The following is a 14,440-nucleotide window of genomic DNA, read 5'->3' as shown; positions in this document are numbered from 1 at the left end:
CCGACGTCGTGCGAGCATTCGTCTCGACATGGGTGGCCCGGTTCGGCGTGCCGACCGACATATCCTCGGACAGAGGCCCCCAGTTCACCTTCCTCTTGTGGAATGCCATCACCGCCGGCCTCGGCACCAAGTTGCACAGGACAACAGCCTACCACCCGCAGGCCAACGGGCTCTGCGAGCGCTTTCATCATTCCTTGAAAGCCTCCCTCCGCGCCAGCCTGGCCGACACCAGCTGGATCGACAAACTACCCTGGGTCCTCCTGGGATTGCGCACAGCGCCCAAAGAGGACCTCCGCGCCTCCGCGGCCGAGATGGTCTGCGGCCAACCGCTCAGAGTACCAGGCGACTTCCTCCCCCTGACAACGGAGCCGTGGTCGGCCGCCAGACAGCTTTCCCTGCACCAGGACGCGGCCCAGCAATTCCGTCCAGTGCCCACTTCGCAACACGGCCCGCAGCCGTCCTACGTGCCTCGGGACTTACGACATGCGGAGTTTGTCTTCGTGCGCCGGGACGCGCACAGAGGCCCGCTGCAGGCACCATACACCGGCCCCTTCTCAGTATTGGAGACGGGGGACAAAGCTTTTCTTATCGACGTCGGCGGGAAGCCGGACCTTATTTCAGTAGACCGCCTCAAACCGGCGCACCTGGACCTCAGCTTCCCGTTTCGTCCGGCTCTTCCCCCACGGCGGGGCAGACCTCCCGCGTTGGCGGCGGCCCCACAAGAGGACCAAGACACGCCGGAACCTTACTTCCTGGCCGCCGCCCCACCTTCGCCGGCAGCCCGTCCAGCCAGCCCACCGGCAGACCAGCCGCCAGACCAGCCGACGAACCAACCGGCCGACCTCCCAGACAGCCCTCCTCACACGCCAGATGGCTACTACAGCCGCTACGGCCGTTTGGTCAAACCTCCGCAGAGACTGACTTTTACAGTTAACGAGGATTCTGGGGGGGCGTATGTGGCGTTACCACATTGGGGAAACACTGTGTGTATGTAGATAAACCTATATAATCCCCTTTTAACTGCTGTATTCCCCTCCCCCCGCAAGACAGTTGCAAGCTGAGAGGAATAAGGCATGTTCAGACTCGCCTGCTGCTGAGAGAAGGAAAACCAATCAGGTTCCAGCAGGTGACCAATCCGTGAGTCATCACAGGTTCACGGGCTTTACGAATTCAGTACTGTATTGTGAGAGTTGGAGTAAAGACCTATTTCTTGTAGCTCGCTGTGTTGCCTATTTCTTTACGCGGGAGACTGTAGTCTCCCACACAATAATAAAAACAGAAAATGCTGGAAATACTCAGCAGGTCAAGCAGCATCTGTGGCGAGAGAAACAGAGTTAATGTTTCAGTGTGTACCATCTACAAGAAGCACTGCAGCAACTTGTCAAGACTCCTTCGGCAGCACCTCCCAAACCCGCGACCTCTTCCACATACAAGGACAAGGGCAGCAGGCGCATGGGAACACCACCACCTCCGAGTTCCCTTCCAAGTCACTCACCATCCTGACTTAGAAGTATATCGCCGATCCTTCATCGTCGCTGGGTCATAATCCTGGCACTCCCTCCCTAATAGCACTGTGGGAGTACCTTCACCACACAGACCGCAGCGGTTCAAGAAGGCGGCTCACCACCAGCTTCTCAAGGGCAATGAGAGATGGGCAATAAATGCTGGCCTTGCCATTGAGGCCCACATCCCATAAGATGAATTTTTAAAAAAAGGTTGATGACCCTTCATCAGAACTGGAAAAAGGTAGAGATGTAACAGATTTTTAAGCAAGAGTGGGGCAGGGAAAGGGGGGTGGGGAGGAAAGAACAAAAGGGAAGGTCTGTGATATGGTGGAGGGCAGGAGAGATTAAAAGACAAAAGGGATGATGGTGCAAGGCAAATGGGGCAAGTTAAGAAACAAAAGATGAGTCTAAAAGAGGTGTAAATGGGAATGGCAGAATCATCAACAGCTGCCATGTGAAAAAAAAATAGGGGCCGAGGTTATGGTCTGAAATTGTTGAACTCGATGTTGAGTCCAGAAGGCTGTCAAGTGCCTAATTGAAAGTGCCTTCGGAATGCTGAAAGGGGAGGTGAGGGGAAGATGTGTTTGGTGGTGGGATCACGCTGGAGGTGGCGGGAATGGCAGAGGATGATACGTGGAATGTGGGGTGAAAGGTGAGGACAAGGGAAACCATATCGTAGTTCTGGGAGGGAGGGAAAGGGGTGAGAGCAGAGTGCGGGAAATATAACGGACATGGTCGAGGGCCATGTCAACCACGGTCGAGGGGAATCCTCAGTTGAGGAAAAAGGAAGACATATCGGAAGCACTGGTATGGAAGGTGGCATCGTCAGCGCGGATGCGACAGAAACAGAGAAACTGGGAGAATGGAATAGAGTCCTTACAGGCAGCGGAGTGGGAGGAAGTGTAGTCCAGGTAGCTGTGGGAGTCAGTGGGCTTCTAGTGAATGTTTGTCAATAACCTGTCCCCAGAGATGGAGACGGAGAAGTCGAGGAAGGGAAGGGAAGGGAAGAGTCAGAGATGAATCATGTGAAGGTGAGGGAAGGGTGGAAATTGGAAGCAACGTGAATGAAATTTTCTACTTCATGCCGAGAGCAGGAAATGGCACTGATACAGTCATCAATGTACCGGAAAAGAGGTGAGGGAGGGGTCCCGAGTAGGACTGGAACAAAGAATGTTCCACATATCCCACAAAAAGGCAGGCATGCGGGTTCCAATAGCAACACTTTTAATTTGGAGGAAGTGATTGGAGTCAAAGGAGAAGTTGTTCAATGTGAGAACAAGTTCAGCCAGGCGGAGGAGGGTGGTGCTGGATGGGGACTGGTTGGGCCTCTGTAGCCAAATCCACCATAACAAACTCTCGGATCATTATGTTACTTGTTTAAATGCACATATGAAGACAAAGGAATCTTGGAAATGAGGAAGTCATTGCATGCAATGCTGAAAATTTATTATTTTTATTCTGTTTCCAGAGCTGAGCGTGCCTGAAAGCTCCTTAATAGTGACACAGCACGACCCTTTCTAATAAAATATGTGCATAAGCAAATACTAGACTCTCTCCAGTTACGAGCACAAAACCAAATGCTTTATCTGCCTGTTATTACAGTCAAGAGTTATTTGCTAAAACCAGTTACATTTACCAACAAACCTAATGTGATCAGCTGACAACACCATCCATAGAGGCAGAAGCAATGGGGACTACTCCAGTGACAAGTAATTATAGTTGGCCTTGACAAGCCTTACATTAACACTCTTTTCTGTTGCTCCCAAGGCCTGTTTAATAAAAATCCTGCTTTCCCTTCTGGAAATCCATGTTCTCCTGAACTATTAACCCCAATGCAGAAAACCTGACATAATTACATAAATAAAATGTTGGTGTACAGCAACAACTTGCATTTAAGTCGTGACTTCAACATAGAAAAATATCCAAAAACGCTTCACAGAAACTTAAGGGGGAAAAAATGCCCACCAAGCCAAAAAAAAAGATACTAGTATGAGTGATCAAAAGTTTAGCCAAAGAGGTGAGGTTTAAGGAGCTACTTAAAGGAGGAGAGGCAGGTGGAGAGACAGAAGGGTTTAGGGAGGGAATTTCAGAGCGTGGGGGCTGAAGGTACGGGAGACAATGATGGGGTGAAGAGGTGGGGGTGACGGTGGTGGAGTCAGAGGAACAGAGAGTTGGGGGATGGGGGTTTAGTGCTGGAAGAGGGGGATAGGGAGGGTCCAGGCCGTGGAGGGATTTAATAAATATGAGGATGAGAATTTTAAATTTGAGGCACTGAAGTGCCAGTAGCTGATGTTGGTCCGTGAGGAAAGGGATGATTGATAAGTGGGACTTAGTGGCGGACAGGATACATGCAGCAGAGCTTTGGAAGAGCTGAAGTTTACAACAGGTGAAAGATGGGCGAGCATTGGAATAACCGAGTCTAGAAAATTCTCCACAAGCAAGGCACTGCCTGTGACTGTTAAGATCTCAACCATTAACTTTAATGCTTTGGGTTAATTCCAGGCTACCTTTGGGAATATCAGCAACATGAGCCAAACAGCTGTAGTATTAGGAAAGTGACTGATGTCCTATTTGCTCTAGCAAGCAAATTCATCTGCTTCCCCATTAACTGCTAACAGCAGCACGAGAGAGCTGTGCAATTTCACATGGTGGCAGTATTTCGAAAGGTCAAAGGAGTTCTATACATTGCATCCATATGGCCCAACATGCTCCCTCAAACAACATTACTATCTAGAAACTAAATTAATTACTTCATTGCATCCATATGGCCCAACATGCTCCCTCAAACAACATTACTATCTAGAAACTAAATTAATTACTTTCTGTATTCACAGGGGAGACCATGAGGAACCTCCCCGATATGGAAGTTGAGTTTCCAGGATGGCACAGAAGTATTAAAAGGAACAGAAATTTCAGATAAGTTGGTCACAGATAGGCTGAGGAAGAAAAGACACCAGACCTGGATGGATTTCATACAAGGTCACTTAAAGAAATGGCAAATTACATTTAATATAAACAAAATTAAGGTCATGAGACTGGGGAAGGAAATTAAACAGTGTGAACATAAACTATCTGACCATCAGCACCAGATTGTGCAAGTCAATCCTCGCTTCCAAGGCAGTTGTCATGATGCCTCCTTTTTAAAGCAATCCACAGTCCCATCAATATTTGTCCAATAAAAGCACGTCTCAGAGTGGCTCCTGTGTGATGAAGGTAATCTTCTGGAGCCATGGCTCATGACACCACTGTAGTGTCTGAGGGCTTTATTTGAGCACAGATGTAATGAGTTGCATGCATCCACAAGTGTAATCTTAGAATACACCATCGGCATGTACAAGCAACACTTCAGGTACTTGGAAAGATCTGGGGACGTTTTTCAGCTTGGCTTACCTTTTAAGGATCTTTGGGCTAGAAATTCGTTATAGCCAAGGAATGGGCGGTGTTAGTAGAAAAGTTGGAGAATTAGCACCAGGCACAAATGCTTTAGACTACATGAAAGAGTCATGCTCACTGCTCAATAAAATGATTGGAGTCCTAAATCAAGTCTTAAAACCTAAGCTCATTGGCGTTATACTTAAAGGGTGGACCAATATCAGGTGCAGTCTAATCACAACTCATCATTGCCACAGGCTATTTTCATTACTTAAAGGGGAGGTTCATTGATGCTGCAGCAACTCATTCTCAACAATGCTGGCTGTGCAGCTGCCTCAGCAAGTAGAAGAACAAGAACAAGAAGAAGAAGGAGCCGGAGGACTGAACCAAGTGTGCTCATGGCAGCTCCACACCCCAGGGAGAGAGCCTGCAGATTCTCCGATTGAAGCATTGGTTTTAGCTGTGAAGAAACGGAGGGCGGTGCTCTACCTGGCAAGTGGCGGGAGACCCTCGCCACAAGTCTTCAGTACCATGTGGAGGGAGGTAGCCCAGCACATCTCGGGCAGCACTGTGGTCCCCAGGATCCACACACAGTGCAGGAAGAAATTTAACGACCTCACTCGGGTGGTCAGGGTGAGTAAATGCTTCAACAAATGCTACATACCACCATCTGTACCACAATTGTCACACACTGCCCAAAGCACCGCACCCCCAGCACTCACCCACCAACAATCTCTACCTACCAACACTCACACCCACATCTCATGCCTTGCACACAATGACAGCCATTCAACTATAGCAGGCACATCACCCAAACACATTGCTCCACACTCACTCACACACTTTCCTTTCTCCTGCAGGCCAAGGTGGCTCACAACAGCAGGGAGCAGGAGCACACAGTCAGAGGACAAGCCGACACCCAAACACTGTCTGCGCTGGAGAATTGAGTGCTGTAGATTATTGGGTGCCAGGTGGTGGGTGCCGTGGCCACCAGCGACGTTGACCCCCTTGGGGACAACAATGGTATGTTCATCCCTACTCCTTCTTCTCACACCCCACTTCCCCCTCATCCCACAGGCGTTAGCACTTTCCAGCTGATCATGATGTATGCATGCATTTTTCCCTTCCTGCCCCCCTCTCCTCACCTTAACCCAACTCTTGTGCCTTTATGCTTTCAGATAATGAACAAGCACCTGAGCAGCCTGTCCCTAAGAGCATGGTAGAGAGCGAGGTGGGAGAAGAGGTGGAGGAAGAACACACCGTGTCACTGCATGTCTCATCCGCAGACACCAACTCAGATACTGGCACTACACGAGGCTAGTATAGTAGCGAGATATGCACAGGGTGAGGCACCGGGTACAAGTGGGCTACAGCAAGGCCAGGGGGAAAGGGTAGCTCGGGGGCAAGGCCCCCGGAGGGCGAGTTCGCGCACAAGTTCTGCTGCACAGGACTCAACTGTGGAACTCGATGGGGAGGCCTTTAGAAGAAGGGTGATGAGCATGCACATGGAGATGATAGGTGCAATGGCAAGGGAGCCCGAGAGCCTCTTGCCAATGACCAGGTGCATGGAGGAGCCCGCCTCCAGCATTGCACAAAGCTCTGCGCACACCATGGAGCTAATCACATCCATTCTGCAAAGGATGGTAGACTCCCAGAGAGACCATGGCGACCCAGACCTGATGCCGTGTGTGATGGGCGATGTCGCAGCTTTCCATTGCAGCGCAAGTGGAAGCGACGCAACGTCTTAGTGCTGTAATGCAGTCTATGCTTGGTGACATCCAATCTCAGACTGCTCTCATGCAGTCTCAGCTTGATGCCATGCAAGCTCTGACTGCTGCCATCGTGGCTGGGTCTATCACCATCAACCGGGGCTTTCACAGTGCTGCAGCAGGCCAGCAATCTGTGCTCCAACAGATTGCTAGGGATGCTGAGGTGCTGCCCTGGGGGAGTGGCAGTGGGCCAGTGGAGCGGGAACCTGCTGTCCTCGCTCAGGATGACAGCAATCCTGTTCCCACCACTGCCACTCCGCCATTGCCCTTGTCGCTGCCTGTCTTCTAGCCAGCCCAGACTGCTGCCGCCCAGGCTGAGGTGGTGCAGTCTACAACCGGGTCTTCCAGGTCCAGAGCTGGTCGAGGACGTCCTGCAAGGCCATCTGAAGTCGCACGCACGGACACTCAGCAGCTTTCCACCAGCCCTGCTACAGCCATTGCGCCAACACTACGTAGGAGCACTAGAGCAGGAAAAGGCACAATGATAACAGGCACTAATGGATTGCACAAGGGTGAAAAGTTAATATTTTTGGTCTCAATATATGTCCACTACTTTTTGATAAATTTATTACTTCACTTCGCATTCTTTTGTGGTGTCTCTCATTTCAGCTTTGTGCTGTGATACGGCCTGCAAGAGGGATGAAATGATGGGGATGTGGTGAGCAAAGGGGATCTGGGGTTTAAGTCATCCTGGTGTGAGGCTGGAGATCTGTTTTGGAGGAGGTGGCAGAGTGGTGAGGCGGAGCCATCTAATACACTGCTCCTCACTTAATTGAAGGTAGGAGAAGTGCTCTCGGAATACCCTCGGAGGGTAAGACCTCCTGGTGAGAGCCCTGATGTCCCTCCTCAACACTCTGTGCATATGTTCCCATATTTCTCGCTGCCTACGCTCCCTCCGCCATAGATCCTGGAGGGCGAGGTGGCATGGCAGTACAGCTCCCATTAATGTTATCAAGTGTAGCAGTTTGAATCTTTGAAGAATAAATGTAGCTACTTTTTAGTTTCCAGAAGACTCCTGATACAAAAGAACCTTGAAATTACTGAATGAAAGTGTTGCAGTGGGTGAAACTAACAAAAAAACTGAAACTGCACTAACCTGACAGCTGCGAATGATTACTGATAATCTCTTTAAATAATGCACCTGGAGCTGCTGCACGCCAGCTCTCCCTGTCGGTGTTTACTCCAGGCGGCGAGGTAAGTGGCGAGAATCAATTTAGCAAATCGGGCGGTCAGTGAGCGTTGCACACTCACTGATGTCACAATCTACCTGGCGCTGCAGGGGGGCGGGATTTGGTGTGTGGTGCTGGATTCGCCTCGCCCTGGCGATACTGGTCTAGCGCCATCTACTGCCATTAATGGCAGGTGCTAAGGGGAACGAATTTTTCCCCCATGGTAATTTTTGCATTAAACACAACTTTGCCCTGCCATTTGTAAGATCTTCCATTACAGTAAGATTGTTAACTACATATTTCTAAAATATCTGAGTAGCTTGGGGTTTTCTTACCTGCAAATGGTCATTCAGGAAAATGATGCTGAAAAAGCAGCAGCAGCCACCCTTGTGGTCCTCCCAATAGCGACCATCAACTTGTGTCAAATTAATGAACAGATTTGTGCCGTGGACCCAAGCTGACTGGAAACTGGATTAAGGCTGTCAGGACTCATTTCATTGTCAATCCTTACAGTAATTAGAAAGAAGACTTTCATCCAGCCTGCCCCCCTCCCGATTGCTGGGACCATCTCCAAGGGTCTCCGGTGGGGTCTCTTGCCGCTGGTTTTACCGCCTGGCATGTCAGTTAATATCAGCAGGACCTCAACATCCCTGGCCTTGCCAGGATCTTTGGCTGAATTCGGTCTCCCCTGCTCCCTGTTAATTTCTTCACCCAGAGAGTGGTGAACCTGTGGAATTCTCTACCACAGAAGACAGTTGAGGCCAATTCATTAAATATATTCAAGAAGGAGTTAGCTATATTTCTTGAGGCTAAAGGGATCAAGGGATATGGGGAGAATGCAGCGACAGGGTACTGAATTTGGATGATCAGCCATGGCGGAGCAGGCTCGAGGGGCCGAATGGCCTACTCCTGCTCCTTTCTTCTATGTTTCTATCCCATCACTCTGGGTTGGATTGAAACACTGTTCCCAGATATAAAAACCTACTGCACCAACAGCCGCCCACCCCAGCCTGCTGGGGCCCCGATACATTGCCTGTTTACCGTAACATTATGGCTCCACAGTCTTAACACTCAGACAGTGACAGACATAATACCCAGTTAATCTTTATGTTAGTCTGAAACTATGGCAGGTTCCTAAGGAAGCGAGATTACAGCAATTACCAGTCTCAATTAGACATACAAAAAGCTTTTTGTATGTGTTGAGGTCTCTAGGAATGTAATAAAATCCAGACTATAAAGCCCTTGTGCATGGTGTGTGATTGCACTTCTAATTGAGACTTAGATTTCATTACAATCATATTCAGTATTTCATGGTCACTTTTCCTATTAAAAAGTCAGTGGCTAGTTTATCAAAAATAAGTTAAAATTAAAACAGCTAAACAAAATCCAGCCCAGAAGTGAAATTAAATGAAGTATTGAGTCAAATTCCACAGGCACGCTGACACATCCTTGAAACATACCTTACTTTGGAAGTGTTTGCTACATTTTTACAATGTGTATCAGCTATCCTTCTATGTTCAGTTGTATGCTTTGTATGTATACTTCACTTTTAAACTGTAAAATAATCTGCTAATCTCCTTTCAAATAATATGAGATTATAAAGGATTGATACATACCAGAAGAAGCTTCTAATCTCTCCAGTCTGCTAATCAGCCAGTCCAAGGAACTGGAGAATTGAGCACAATTTTTGCGATTTCCTCTGATCAGGGCAGCTGAGAAACAGACGAGAAAAGATTAGGTTATAACTTGACGTCCTTTTAGGTTTCAAAAAGCATATTTCCCTGAATTTTAACCATGAATTCATGCATATACACCGGCATTTTAGCTCTCCGCATCCTTTCACAGCGGAATATTGGAGTCTAGTTTACAGAAAGAAAATTATGCCATACTTGCATTGGAGGCAGTTCAGAGAAGGTTCACTAGGTTGATTCCTGAGATGAAGGGGTTGTCTTATGAAGGAAGGTTGAGCAGGTTGGGCCTGTACTCTCTGGAGTTTAGAAGAATGAGAGGTGATCTTATTGAAACGTATAAGATTCTGAGGGGGCTCGACAGGGTAGATGCAGGGAGGATGTTTCCCCTCGTGGGGGAATCTAGAACTAGGGGGCATAGTTTCAGAATAAGGGGTCGCCCATTTAAAACAGAGATGAGGAGGAATTTCTTCTCTGAGGGTCGTGAATCTTTGGAATTCTCTACCTCAGGGAGCTGTGGAGGCTGGGTCATTGAATATATTTAAGGTGAAGATAGACAGATTTTTGAACGATGGGGGAGTCAAGGGTGACGCGGAGCAGGCTGGAAAGTGGAGTTGAGGCCATGACCAGATCAGCCATGATCTTATTGGCTCGAGGGGCCAAATGGCCTACTCCTGCTCCTATTTCTTATGTTCTTATGTAAAGTATTTTACATCTAATTCTGAATTGGTCATCATTAAGACTATCCATGATCAAGGACATTGTATTTTATAAAAATAATAATCGTGTTAGACTACACATGTTGGACTGATATATGATGATATTAAAACAAGCTCTGAAACAGAAGGATATGTGGTATATCTGAAATGTTCTGCAATGCTGACCCAATATCAATAGCATTAGATTCATGTGCTTGGGACCTGGTTAAAATACATTTCCGTTTCAGTTAATCTTTGAATCAAAATGTAAAGTGGGCAAGTTTTATCATTTACTGAAAAGACTACTAAATGCATTATGTTGACATTCATTTGTTTGTAAATCTATTTCAGTGAGATAACGATGGTTTGTAATCGTGACAAAGCAGTTTGTGATGCAAACCTTCTTTATGTTTACAGGATGTGAATCCACACAGTATTTGCAATGTATCTTATAAACTATTTACTGACAATTGTTGAATCTCCTATTGAAATAATTTGCCTTATGATCCTTGAGCACACCAGAAATCAATGAGCTAATATTCATTTTTATGTCACATTTTTTGTTGTACATTGTTAGTAAATCAGTTACTCGTGCACCTTAGGCATGACAGACAATCCTCGCAAGGCTGTGCACTTTCATGTCACAAACATTGCATCAACAAGCTTTGCGCACTGAGCAAATAGACATTGACTTAAAGCAGCTGGATTTGGAATTCCAAGAGCGCTTGGTTCTCTAATGCAGGCTGATGACAAGTAACACAGTCGACTACAAGTCATTTTACATATACTCAAATTAAAACAGGTAATTGCCGTAAATGAAGACAAGATCCACCTCAGTCCCAAGAGAGTCACACTAACACACAGCAGCCAGTTACCTCACGCACTCCTTCCATGGCCGTAACCATCTTCACACCAGGGTAGTTAGTCCTATACGGCGAGAGGGTTTTATGCGATCCCACAACCCATGCAATAAGGGGCACCCCCCCCCACCCACACCCACCAGATGGAGGTATTTCACTGAATTCAGGTCCAACCTGTTGGCCAGCAGCTCAGCCCCTTTTACAACATCCTTTAATGTCCAGCATAACTTTGAAAATGTCCAAGGGTCATTTGAAAAATAGGATCCTTTAGCTGGATTGTTATTTGAAAGCTCTGCTAATTACCGGGTTAAAATAGCTGTGTGTGAACCTGCTGTAATAAATACATCAATTAAAAATAAGAAAAACTGAAAATATACACCTTACCAAGTAACTCATACAGTGAGTTTAGAATCGCTCTCCAAGACTCTCCTGCTTCTTTCCCAGCTACATCTGTAAAATGGGCTGCACTACTGTACACGTTGAGATGATCAATGCACTCAAGAACTAGGTTAACCATTCCCTGCAAGTGAATATATAAAGATATACATCAGTAGATCCCTTTATATCGATTTTCCAGCATTTTTTTTTTCTGCGTAGGTTTAATTTGTTCTGCACTAATAAGTCTGATCATTTCTGATTTGGCATTATTACCGCAAGAATGGCATTTGATAGGTTTTAGAATCAAATGGAAGTGGGCTGTAGATTGTGCACCCAGGGGCAGAAATTCTGATCCCTACGGGTGTATACACGCCATGTACTCACCCGTAGGGACATCGGAAATGCCGGTTTCAGGCATGGACTGCGCATGCGCTGGAAACTGGCATTTCCGATCTGTCAAGAATGCTTTTGACAGATCCTCCGGCTGCCCTGGAGAAGGGCCTCTGCGGGCGGATAGTTCCGCTTTTTGGAGGCCCTCTGTCCGCAGAAAACACTTACAATTCTTGTGCCTGGTAAAAGCAGGCACAAGGCCTGCTTTTACCAGGATAAGAGTTGAAAAAAGTTTTAAAAAAAAGTTTCCACTGATTTATCATTTAAAGATACTTTAAAGAAAGGTAAGTTTATTTTTAGCCCCGTTAAAAACTTTAATTATTTTTTCAAAAATTAAAATTTTTGTTTAAAATAGTTAATTTATGTAATTTCAAGTCATTTTAAAAATGTGATTTAAAAAAAATGTATTTAAAGTTTTACTATGTTTTGGGGGTGATCTCTTCATGGATTTGACAGGTCTTCCTGTCAAATGTATGAACGGAGATTCCCTTCTCTGATTGGCTCCCCATGGCCCACGTGATCCCAGGGACGCTGCAAACCGCCTGTGCCTCTGGGATACGTGGGCCCAGCGCACCGGCAGTTTGGAGAGGCCCAGGAACGGAACTCTGCGCCTCCCAGATAGCCCTCCGGTCTTGGCGCCGATTATTCCAGATCACAGCCCTCCGCCCACGGAAGGCCTGCGAATGGAATTTCTGGGCTGCAATTTTTTAGACTTAACTTATTAGCATAACTTTGGACTAAATAGATCAGCGAAGAAAGGTAATGAGAGTCTAGCTGTTTACCTCTTCCTGGAAGAGATTTTGTCTGTTCTTCAGTGCTCTCAATCTGTTCTGTTTTTCTTCATGTTCCAGATGTTCATCAGGTGGCTGAAAATAGCCAATCAGATCCTGCAAACTCAGGCTGACTGATTCAATGGGCAAATCAACAGCTGTGGATTTCCCTTTCTTATTGAGAGCATCAAGGCCCCTGGAAACACAACCAAATATTATCCACAACTCTAATATCCTACTATCAATGATTCTGATTATCTTAACCTCTTATTTAATAAATTTACTGACAAAAGTGATTTGTCAAATTGAAATACCACAGGGTAGAAATTCTGTTCCTTCATGCGGCAGAATTCCGGAGAGAACCAAAGTTTCCAATGTATTCACAAAGCTGTAGCAAATTCTAATCAGGCGAGGGGGCCAGGCGATGCTTCTGCCCATCCCTGAAAGCGGGCATAGGGGCCAACTGTGACACAAGTAGGCCCTATCAGGACTAACTTTCCCTTCATTGTGCTCATCCAAGTGGACCTTAGTAAAGAGGAGGTCATGCACGTGCTCCCACCAGCATGGGAGTTCTGTTGCTTCTTTTTGCTTGCCGGCTGTCTTTGGAACAACCAGGCCAAAGGCTCCCTCTCTCAGAGAGACAGGCTGCCACTCCTAGATTACATTGTTGACACTGAGTGAGTGCTCCAGTTACTGCAAATACAGGTTCAGGCCCCCACCCCTATTATGTTAACGACCCCATTCGTGGGATCTGGGATGGAGTCATCATTATAGGAGCAGAGTGACGGGCGAAAGTTCCTCCCCACTGCACTTCTGGCGATGCAATGACTCATGATTACCAACCTTACTTTATAGTGTTAAGCATTTTGATGACAAAGATTAGGAAGTATATTCCAGATATCACCTTTGGTAAGAACTAACATTTTCTTCCACTGCTCTTCAAAGGGAAAGGACAGTCAAGGGAGAGTACTTTTTATTCAAACGATTCCTCATTTTACGAAAAACAAATGATGGGGGCGGTGGTGCTGACAATTCAGTCAGCCTGTGTTGGTGCCAGGACTGCTGCTCTTGGGATGCTCAAATGCCTGAAGAGAAACAGTGCTGGTGGCCATTACACCGGTTGGAGTAGTGCGATCAGAAGATGCAGGAGGTGTTGACCAGAAGGTGAGTCAGATCCTGCTGGTAAGAACATCATGAGAACCACTTTCCTATCAAATTGGAGGAGAAGGCTGAACAGGCACCAGCAGATAGGAAGGAGCACAGCAAGCCTTGTACCCATGAGGAGAGAGACCTGCAGATTATGAGCTTGGAGGCACCTGAAGAATTCAGGTAGAGAGAGTTTAAAGAGCTAGCTCCAGCACAGGGGCAACACCATGCTTCTAGTTTTTTTCCCCCCTTCCTCTATTCAGTCACTCATTCATTTAATGAAGTCCATATCATCGTAAGCTTCCTTAACGGATGTTACAACTGAGCCTCTACAAATCTGTCTTCTCTGCATTCCCCCTGGGGAAGCATTTAAAAGTGCAGGATTACATCTTCACTATGGGGAAGTACCAAGGCAAAGCACATTGAACATACTTGTATCGCACACTGAGGGTTAATAAAAGTCAGTTCTGACGAAGGGTCACAGACCTGAAACGTTAACTCTCTTTCTCTCTCCACGGATGCTGCCTGACCTGCTGAGTGTTTCCAGCATTTTCTGTTGTTATTTCAGATTTCCAGCATCTGCAGTATTTTGTTATGGTATTACTAAAAGTTAGGATGCCTGGCACTATAATGTGTCCTGACAGTTTGTTGGTATGAGGCAGATTAAGGTAGTTGGAAAGAAAAGGGTTGATGTA

The 14,440-nt window shown here is 46.7% G+C and overlaps 1 protein-coding gene across 1 annotated transcript in view; it reads right to left on the bottom strand.

The window, feature by feature from the left end:
• Positions 1 to 14,440, bottom strand: part of ryr2a (ryanodine receptor 2a (cardiac)) — a 957,985-nt gene that overhangs the window by 454,014 nt on the left and 489,531 nt on the right. The window contains exons 14-16 of the mRNA XM_085980259.1: positions 12,612 to 12,795; positions 11,446 to 11,581; positions 9,432 to 9,527 (exon numbers count right to left, since the gene is read on the bottom strand). Of these exons, the coding sequence (XP_085836385.1) occupies positions 9,432 to 9,527; positions 11,446 to 11,581; positions 12,612 to 12,795 (416 nt within the window). The remainder of the gene's footprint in view (positions 1 to 9,431; positions 9,528 to 11,445; positions 11,582 to 12,611; positions 12,796 to 14,440) is intronic.

The sequence above is a fragment of the Somniosus microcephalus genome, chromosome 3 (genome assembly GCF_052327205.1).
Source record: "Somniosus microcephalus isolate GS21.2 chromosome 3, FLI_Smic_1.0, whole genome shotgun sequence".
Taxonomy (NCBI): Eukaryota; Metazoa; Chordata; class Chondrichthyes; order Squaliformes; family Somniosidae; genus Somniosus; species Somniosus microcephalus.
This window is presented reverse-complemented; position numbering and strand designations above follow the sequence as displayed.